At 42.2% G+C, this 10,134-nt stretch overlaps 1 protein-coding gene, 1 long non-coding RNA gene and 1 other non-coding gene across 3 annotated transcripts; 2 read left to right on the forward strand and 1 right to left on the reverse strand.

The window, feature by feature from the left end:
* Window positions 1-1,897: 1,897 nt before the first annotated feature.
* Window positions 1,898-9,439, forward strand: ankrd16 (ankyrin repeat domain 16). Its single transcript, XM_085769525.1, has 7 exons — window positions 1,898-2,400; window positions 3,432-3,652; window positions 3,841-3,883; window positions 4,894-5,002; window positions 5,095-5,256; window positions 7,459-7,537; window positions 9,160-9,439. Exons 1-7 carry the CDS (start codon window positions 2,075-2,077, stop codon window positions 9,309-9,311), a joined length of 1,092 nt encoding a protein of 363 aa, XP_085625651.1. The 5' UTR covers window positions 1,898-2,074; the 3' UTR covers window positions 9,312-9,439.
* On the forward strand, window positions 2,524-2,611 carry trnay-gua (transfer RNA tyrosine (anticodon GUA)). The gene is given in 2 exon segments: window positions 2,524-2,560; window positions 2,576-2,611. It is a non-coding gene; the product is annotated as a tRNA-Tyr (tRNA).
* LOC146962908 (uncharacterized) lies at window positions 9,347-9,843 on the reverse strand. The gene is made up of 2 exons (XR_015035101.1): window positions 9,754-9,843; window positions 9,347-9,662 (listed from the first exon to the last, which is right to left on the reverse strand). It is a non-coding gene; the product is annotated as an uncharacterized LOC146962908 (long non-coding RNA).
* Window positions 9,844-10,134: the final 291 nt, after the last annotated feature.

Genomic DNA, 10,134 nt, shown 5'->3' on the forward strand with positions numbered 1-10,134 from the left:
TGCTGCTGAGGCTTTTTAACTTTAGCAGCGATATAAGAAACAAAACAAACAAACATATTAATGACCATCAGCAGAAATTACAATGATGTCGCCTCATTATAACCATGATAACAAACACACATCTACTTAAAGTGCCTATTCATCATGTTAATACACGGTGAATTACTATTGATAACACATTAACTATACATGATCAAAAACACTCCTATCAAGCCGTAGCGCATGTCCCCACAAAAACTACATTTCCCATAATGCCTGCGGTCTCACTCGATCTCACTCTGCTGCAAAGGACAACTAAAGTTTATCCCTAGTTCAAGTTGGGCTCATCACATATGAATGGATGAGGTCATGGGCACTATAGTTTGGTGTGCAGTGAATTTTCTGATATTGATCGATAAGTACATAAATGATCTGATGATAATAGATTATTTTTTCCAATCAGTAACTTGTTTCTTATTAAATGAATTTCATAAATACAAAAAGGATATCATCATCACAGCTGTCCAGTCATGTTTAGCCACTCAATAATAATTATAATAGCCTAATAAAGATGATGATCAGTGTTGGGCACATTACTTAAAAAAGTAATCTGTTACTAGTTACTTTCCTCAAAAAGTAACTGACTTAGTAACTGAATTATTAGCCTACATTATAAAAGTAACTAATTACAAGTAAAAGTAACTATTGCGTTTTTATAAAATGCTCAAAAATGTCAAATTACTTGTACTTGCCCCCCTAACCCCCTAACCATAACCCTAAGTTTCTGTTTATCTGGATCTAACCAACTCACTCAGTATTCCTCCGCACAGACAGGATCTGCGACGAGTAGGTTAGTTCCAGATAAACAGCTTGTTTTCAAAGTAGTTGATGCACTGAAAAAGGTGTATATAACATACACTGGTGTAGCCTCTTATTTTGTGACGGGACTTCTTGAGTCAAGTAAGTAACGGCGCATTTTATTGTCTGTAACAGCATTATAACGGGGAAACAGTAGCCTAACTTAGGCTAAATGATTTTGTTAATGAAAAAAGTAGTGCGTTAGTAACGCTGTTATTCCTGTCACTGGTGATGATAAAAACGTTCTTTCCTATTTTCAGTGTTGCCTCTCTGCAGCAGTGTTTCTAGACATTTGGGAGGCCATAGGCAAGAGGCACCTTGGAGGCCTCCCACCATCCCCACCCCTGCAGTCAAAAGAATTAACTGTTATCCAAAACCATTGGTGATTACTTTTTATTTTCATTTTACGACATCATGTTGTCATTGATATGGACTAATGTCAGCTGCCTCTGGGGCCCCCTTCCAGTTCGGGGCCCTAGGGAAAAGTCTGGGTTGCTTGCCCTGTTGCAACGCCCTGTTGCAACGCCTCTACGCCTCAGCTACAGAATAGATTTTAAAGTTCTGCTACTGGTTTACAAATCACTGAATGGTTTAGGTCCAGAATACATGAATGACATGTTAGTAGAGTATAAACCCAGCAGAGCTCTGAGATCTACTGACTCAGGTCAGATAGTGGAGCTCAGGGTTCAGACCAGACATGGTGAAGCAGCATTTAGCTGTTATGCTGCAACAACTGGAACAAACTACCAGCAGAACTGAGATCAGCCCCAACTGTCAGCACCTTTAAATCCAGGTTAAAAACATTTCTCTTTTCACGTGCTTATAGCTGAGAACTTAAAACTTTATCTATTTTCTTTTATTTTACTTTTATTTGCTCTTGCTTTTAACTCTGTTTTTAGTGTTTTGTTTGTTTTTATTCTGTCTTATGCTTCTTTTTTAATGTTTTGTCTTTATGTAAAGCACATTGAGTTGCCTTGGTATGAAATGCGCTATATAAATAAAGATGCCTTGCGCCTTGCCTCATATCGCTCTATGCCACAGTGTAACGTCATGGTTGGCCAGTTCATTTTTTTGACAACTCCACGGGAAAACAAACCAGCAGGCGCTTGTTTCCAGCAGCAGCAGCATGTCTTATGTCTTCAAACAACTGAGAGTAACTATCTGCTCTCTGTGAGTGAGGCCGGTCTCTCTGTGACTCTGTGCCCCACTAACAGCCTTCAACCTGCGGCTCAGCAGCATGGAGGCCGGCCGCCTGAAGCTGCTGGTGAAGCTGACCCAGGACGGACAGCTCGGCGCCCTGCAGGAGCAGCTCGAGTCCGGCGGCTCAGAGACTCTCCACGCCGTCAGCAGCAGGTCTGGAGACACACTGCTGCACTACGCCGCCAGACACGGACACCTGCACATCCTGGAGTATCTTATCAAGACTGTCGGCGTGGACGTGGAGGTGCACAACAACGACTACAAGAGGCCGCTGCATGAAGCTGCATCCATGGGTCACCTGGGCTGTGTGAGCCGCCTGCTGCGGGAGGGGGCCGCGGTGGACAGCCTGAAGAAGGCGGACTGGTGAGGGACCGGGGCTCGGTGTAGTGGTGGTGGTGACCTAGTTATGATGATTAGCACAGACATGAAGTCAGGGCGCCCTCTGTTGGTTATAAAACGTCACTATCGACCATGTGAGTCCAGCTCCCTTCGATAGCTCAGTTGGTAGAGCGGAGGACTGTAGTGGCGTTACGCTGAAATCCTTAGGTCGCTGGTTCGAATCCGGCTCGAAGGAGACTCACTTTTCCACCTGCGAAGGGAGAGTGAACAGAAAGCTCAGGGAATAGAGCCGTGTTCAATAGATAGATTATAGAGAGAAATAACGACAAAAAAAGGCAAATCACCGGTAAAACGTCTCTTTGCTTTCACTCGCTCATGTTGTCATTTTCCTTCATTTCATTCAGCGCGACGTGTTTAGATTTCCCCGAGCTGTGGGTAAACAGGTTTCAGTCCTTTGTGTGTTCTCATCGCTGGTGTGCGATGTGCAATGTAGCCTACCACCTTGACATAGTGATATCAAGAAAGATATAAAATTAAATCAAAAATAAATTGCCTCATGTTTAATTCTTCTATACCTGGGTAGCTACATGATTGAGTTGTAAATACTACTGTTTCATCAAAGGTGAAGACTGTTTCATAACAATACTGTTTAGTTTATTAGTTTAATAAGGGACAATGTGCAATTACATTAATCATTTAAAGGAAAAAAAATGAAAAGATGGTTGCGCCAGATTTAGCTCCCATCTAATTTCCATCTGTAGTCCCTACACAAAATACACAGAATACAAGCTATTATATAAAGATGAGGCATAAACAGACACAGTTAGACAATTTTCAGTTTCCTGTACTTTCAACATAAACATGAATAAAAATAGTTAAGGCACAAATGCCTAAAACTTTTGTACATTATTGTAAAAATTGCTTCAAAATATATTTTCCATATAACTAGAAATACAAATTTGTATTTTCTCTTATGCTTGTAATGTTACTGCCAGGAGATGCTACTGGGTTGGGGCTTACTACAGGTGACAGTGTTTCCTCTTGTGTCTCCTCAGGACTCCTCTGATGATGGCCTGCACTCGGAGGAACCTCGACGTGATCCAGGAGCTGCTGTGTCACGGTGCCGACCCGGCGCTGAGAAACAAGGACGGCTGGAACTCGTTCCACATCGCCTGCAGGGAGGGAGACCCCCTGGTCGTACAGCACCTGCTGCTCACCACACCAGATGTCTGGAGGACAGAGAGCAAGACGCGCAGGACGCCGCTGCACACTGCAGGTGAAGGACCCCCGCTTCGTCCATATGGATGGATGTGTGACATGTGATATGTGAGAGGACACCCCCAGGATTTGTCTTGATATCCTCCAAGATCCAATAGGATTGAGTGGGTTAAATATTCAATAATGTGTTTGATACTCAAATCAAAGATCTAATTATAACTCCGGCTCTCTCTGTTGATCCGACAGCAATGCACGGTTGTGAGGAGGTCGTCAGGGTCCTGCTGGAGAGGTAGGTAGAAGTTTCATAGGAATGCTCCCAAAAACAAATCATATCAAAGTCAAAATCAAAATAAGACCAGTTTAGATTCTTAAACATACCTCTGTAATGTGTTTTTAAATGATCCCAGTTGGAGGCTCAGAACAACCTAAAATAATAGGAACGGAGGAATAACTCTCAGTTGTGACCGAGGGTTCAGTCCCTGGCCTGGCAGAATAAATCTGGACTGGGAAAAAGTGGAAGGACTTAATCCTCTCTCACAGCCAAAGAAGAGGTGCCTTTGAGAAAGGTCAACTACTCCAAAGGAGGCACTCCGACTTGCAGCTTAAAGGGATAGTTCAACATTTTGGCAAATTGGCCCGTTGCCATAATCCCTATAGTTTTAGGAGTAAGTTCATTACCTTTAATTGTTGGTGCAAGCTGTTTTTAGAACGGCGGAACAGAGCCGCGAGCTGCTCAAATCTACGCTACGCAGGCTAATGGGAGTACGGAGGCTACAGAGGCTCATGGAATTTCTTGGTTTCCCTCATCAAATTCATCAAATACGCAATCCAACAACTCCAAAACGCTCTTGTTGTTGTGACCTGCCCATTCACCACGCTATGAGATAATAACACAACGTTATGAGACAGAGTTGTTTTCGAGGTAAATGCAGAGACTGCTTGCTGAAAAACTGCCCCCAACAGGAATGCGCATCAGTGGTTTTTCCTGAATTTACCACAAAAACAACTCCGTCGCGTAACATTGTGTTATTATCTCATAGCGTGGTGAATGTGCAGGTCACAACTTGTCCACCAGAGCGTTTTGGAGTTGTTGGATTGTGTATTTGATGAGTTTGATGAGGGAACCAAGAAATCCCATGAGCCGCCGTAGCGTAGCTCTGAGCAGCTCACGACTCTGCTCCGCCGTTCTAAAAACAGCTTGCACCGACAATTAAAGGTAACAAACCTACTGCTAAGACAATTTGCCAAAATGTTGAACTATCCCTTTAAATCTAACTGACTGACTGGCCTTTCCTCCAGCTGTGACTACACCCCAGACAGCACCGACAGCTGTGGAGTCACTCCTTTGATGGACGCCGTCAGGAATGGGCACATCCCCGTGGCCAGGCTGCTTTTAGACGGTCACCAGGTAGAGTGACTGTGAAATCACTAACTTCTCAGGGCTGATGGGAAAATTCTGATATTTATCTTTGGTCACGACCTGACGTGTGTCCTCTGCAGGCGTCTCCGACAGCTGCTGACAAACTCGGGGCTCAGCTGGTGCATCAGGTTGCTGTCACCGGCCAGGAGGAGGCCCTGAGGTTCCTGGTGCAAGAGCTCAATATAGACGTGAACCAGAGAGCCACTAACATCCAGCTCACTGCACTGCATTATGCTGCAAAGGTTAGACCGTCCTCCATCCGAGAATGAGTAACATGTATACATGTGTAAATAAAAAATAAATCAGCTGTAACACACAAGAGCAATAAGCTGAATAAATAAGTGAAGGGATGAACATTTTAAGTAGTTATTTAAACATAATGGAGAAACACGATACATAGTTATAAGTAAGGGATAAAAATATTAACTGATTAAAGGGATAGTAGCATTTTTTTAAAGTGGGGTTGTATGATCTACAAATAGCCCCTGAGTAGTTTAATTGCAGTAGAAGACTCTCTGCACTCCTCCCGTTAGCAACGCCAGCCGGGCGGCTGTGGCTTAGGAGGTAGAGCGGGTCGTCCACTAACTGGAAGGTCGGTGGTTCGATTCCAGGCTCCTCTAGTGTCGACATGTCGAAGTGTCATTGGGCAAGACACTGAACCCACACTTGCCCCCCGATGTGTCCATCGGGTGTATGAATGTGTGTGAATGCTTAGTTCCCTGCACTATGCCCAGTGCTGTATGAATGTGTGTGAAAGGGTGAATGCGACGATTACATTGTAAAGCGCTTTGAGTGGTCCAAGAGACTAGAAAAGTGCTATATAAGTGCAAGTCCATTTACCATTTACCAGCCCATAGCCCTGCCCAGAGATTTACAACATACAGTGTTGTGAATGGACCCAAAGAAATGGCCTATTTTTACGGCCTAAAAGAGGTTTCACCTGAAAAAAAATACACAGTTCCATTGTTCGCTATAATATAATTTTTTCCAGCCCCTCAAAGTGCAGGAAAAATGCAGTTTTTATTTGGACCTAACCAACTCACGTATCCCTCCGCCCAAGGTTAGCGCCCGCCGATCAGCAGTTGGTTAGGTCCAAATAAAAACAGCGTTTTTCCTGCACTTTGAAGGGCTCGAAAAAATTATATTATAGCGAACAATGGAACTGTGTATTTTTTTTTCAGGTAAAACCTCTTTTAGGCCGTCAAAATAGGCCGTTTCTTTGGGTCTGTTCACAACACTGTATGTTGTAAATCTCTGGGCAGGGCTATGGGCTGGCGTTGCTAACGGGAGGAGTGCAGAGAGTCTGCTACTGCAATTAAAGTACTTAGGGGCTATTTGTAGATCATACAACCCCACTTTAAAAAAATGCTACTCTCCCTTTAAGAGCTGAAATAGACAGGCAAGTCTCTCCTGGATTAAATGAAGCAGTTTAATTATTATATCATGCTAAAATAAACTAACCTAAACTGAATCTATAATCAAGTAATTACAATATGTAAATTAAGTATGCTTGCAACTACTCAATGTCATATGCTGTCATGACTTAATGACCTCATTTTCAGTCAACACAGCAATGGTTGGAGCTTTTAATTTAACATTTTTACCCATCAGCTGAATAAATATATGTATATTAGACAGTATATATTTCCGTACGGGGATTAATAAAGTAATTTGTATTCATATTCATATGATGATATCGAGTTGCCAAATTGATTTACATCAACCTGTACAGTTGCTAGTCTGTCACCAGTTCTCTAGCTCTGCATAGACTCCTCCTTCCTTCCATCCTCATCCTTCCTACAAATGTTGGATTGGCACGGTTGTTTTCCAGCCAAACAGCATAAACACCACACCACATGTTTGAATCCCTGACAGAAATCAGAGTTGTGGCTCATTCACACTCTGATTCAGACGGGACCCAGGCTAATGATCATAGCTCTGCTTCTTTCAACTGATACGGAGAGATGTGATGATACAGACAGAGACAGAAACCTTACAGAACAACACTGCTATTTGATTTAATATTTAAATTTTAAAAAATGATCTGCAAGATTTTGTGTGACTGAAAATGCAAATACAACATCGTCAGTCTAAGAACGTGTATGAATGATTCACAAATTAATTTTGGAGTTGGCAATTTTACACTTATCTGTGTCCTTCTATTGGAAGATCATTGCTAAAATAATGAACGTCAACTGAATCATGAGTTAGTCATGAATCATCTCAAGTCAAGTTCATTCATACAGTGTTTTACTGTCTGTGCCACAAACAAGACCCTCAACTCTGAAAGGGAAAAACAAAGACACGAGTGCCACTCCAAGATCAATAGACATGATGAATACATCAATACAGAGTAGACTAAAACAGCTGGTGTGGAATTATTCATGTAGCCACACACCCAGTAAATGACTGTATGCAAATGAACTCTGCTCTGTCGTGTTCAGGAGGGACACACGTCCGTTATAAAAACACTGCTGCAGCTGGGAGCAGATCTTCATGTCCGGGACACAAAGGGAAGAACAGGTGAGCAGGTGTGACGTGTGTTGTAGCTTCAGCTGGTGAACTGGTGCTGACATCATTACACAAACAACACCTCCACTGTCCATCGGCACATTTTGAACCCAGATTGGTGCTAATATGCATAGTGAGATCTCTCTTCTCTCAAGACTAGTAAGAATAGAACTGACACAACTTTACAAACCTGTTGTAGCTGTTGTAGAAAATAGTGTGATACTGTAATGTTGAGGATATAGATCCTATTCACCGTGTTTTGGAGACTTAAAGGAGACATATTATGCCCCTTTTCCACAAATTAAAATAGTTCCCATGTGTCTTAAAGACATGTCTGTGACATTCTGTTATCAAAATACCCCAAGGATCAAACATCACAGCTCTTTTCATCCTCTCAAAACAGCCCTGTTCAGAACGGCTGGTTTCAGGGCCTGTCCCTTTAAATGCAAATGAACCACTACTTGCCCCGCCCGTTCTACTGGCACCAGGTAAAGGTGGTATTACGCAAATTCGAAAACTAGTTGCATCACTGGAAGACAACTGAGCGAACGGCTCATAAAACCACATGGATTTCAACCTAGAGAGCCTGAAAATTACAGATTTTTTTGTCAATTCTGACAAAACAAGACAAACACCCGAATATGCACTGCCTGTCCAAAAGAAAAGTCACACACTCTAATATTTCGTTGGACCGCCTTTAGCTTTGATTACGGCACGCATTTGCTGTGGTATCATTTCAATAAGCTTCTGCAATGTCACAACATTTATTTCCGTCCAGAGTTGCATTCATTTTTCAAAGACTCTCAATGGGGTTCAGGTCTGGACTCTGTGGTCACATTGGACCACATTTCTTCCTTGAAGATGATGGTTCCCCACTGTCCTTCCAGTTTTTAATAAAGTGTTGGACAGTTCTGGACCCAATTTTAGTAGCAGTCTCCTTAGATGTTTTATTTGCTTGATGCCAATTATTTGACCCCTCTGAAACAGATTGACATCTTCTCCACGACCACACGATGTGTCTTCTGACATGGTTGTTTAAGAAATGAGACTGCATCAGTTAGGGTTAAATAAGTTGTTGCCAGCTGAAACATAATAATCCATGCAGTAATTATTCAGTTACCTATTCATTTAGTTAAATCCAAGTGGTGACTTTTTTTCTGGATGGGCAGTGTATGTTAAAGAGCCTTCAAAAAGTCATATGTCCCCTTTAATGTCATTGGCTGCTGTTCATTTTAGAAACTAGCAGTGATATGAAACCTGCTGCAGACAGATTGTGAACCACTGAACGGTATTTTAGTCTTTCAATGTGTGATCAGAAAACAAAACCACAAGAAAAAATATCTTCAAAAAAAAAAAGAGGTTGTCACCAGCTGAGTGTCAAACTTTAGATGTGGGATCTTCTTCCTTTTGAATGCACCAAAAAGCATTGAATCACTTTTTCTTTGCTGCATCACCTCTGTATCTTTGCACACTGACTTTTTAATGTGAGGCCAGCTAAAGATCATCTATTGCAACAGTGACAGTAAATAGATATACACAGACTGTAAAATGAAATGTCACTGCCCAGTATCATATAAAAGGAATCAATTAATATGGTGTTAACCAACCTCCTGACTCCTCTCCTCTCTCCTCAGCTCTTCATATGGCCTGCATCGGGCAGCACGCTGGAGCAGCTAGGACGCTTCTGCAGCTCGGACTCAAAGATTCAGAGGACGCGACGGGTGCAACAGCGCGGCAGTTCGCCAGGAAACCAGACGTAGTGCGAGTGTTTGAATGTGAATCGTGAATGAAATGCTTTAGGACATATTTTCTGTTGGTTCAATTAATTTAAGCAAAGAAAACAACCACAAACATTAAATGCGATTGAAGCCAGCCACTTATGGTTGTGTGGATTACATTAAACCTTTAACTGCATCGTGTTGTTCAGTGTGTTCTTAAGTGAAGACTTTAGGACTGCAGGCGTAATATTATTATTAGTCACAGGACTTGAATTGAAAGAGTTCGATGGATGTTTTTGCTGTTGTTACATAAGCAGCATTAACATTAACAGCTGTTTACTTACCAGTGTAGAATAAATGTTGGGAGCATCAAACCTGTCAGGATCAACCTCCAGTGGCAGATCACTACTGATATTAGGCTTTTTAAAGAAAATTCTTTGGCTCGTCGGAGTGCCCGAAGTAAGCTTTTTTGCTTTTGCTCTTCTTACTACTGATATTAGCATGCTAAACAGCTACATGATCTGGCCTGTCTTTCTGATAACCATAAATCCAGGCTGTATTGGAACCCCTATGCCTTGTAAATGCATTGATGGCTGAAACAAACATTCAGATACAGAGGAAACTTACGTACAGTAATATCCCACTTATAGTCTTGATGAGGTTTTTGCCAGAGGACCAACCACACAGCCACAGGAGAATAAGCACTAGGCTATGTGTGGAAATGCAGCAATGTTTCGACATGATTGGACATGTGTAAGATAAGCGTAAGGTTTATGTGGGATTCGGTGTGATTGTATTTTGATATCATCATAAACCCTCTGGCCTGCCAGCGTAGCTGCTGGGATGTCTGACACAGAGCATAACCTAAGCTTTAAACATCAATAACCACAT

This window comes from Trachurus japonicus, chromosome 23 (genome assembly GCF_045865225.1).
Source record: "Trachurus japonicus isolate A0001 chromosome 23, Traja_1.0".
Lineage (NCBI taxonomy): Eukaryota > Metazoa > Chordata > Actinopteri > Carangiformes > Carangidae > Trachurus > Trachurus japonicus.

Bases quoted from the DNA above. Each gene is read 5' to 3' on its own strand.
- ankrd16 (XM_085769525.1), top strand. From the start codon at position 2,075: ATGGAGGCCGGCCGCCTGAAGCTGCTGGTGAAGCTGACCCAGGACGGA. The intron at 2,401-3,431 runs GTGAGGGACCGG...GTGTCTCCTCAG, and splicing joins AGCCTGAAGAAGGCGGACTG to GACTCCTCTGATGATGGCCT. The intron at 3,653-3,840 runs GTGAAGGACCCC...TTGATCCGACAG, and splicing joins GACGCCGCTGCACACTGCAG to CAATGCACGGTTGTGAGGAG.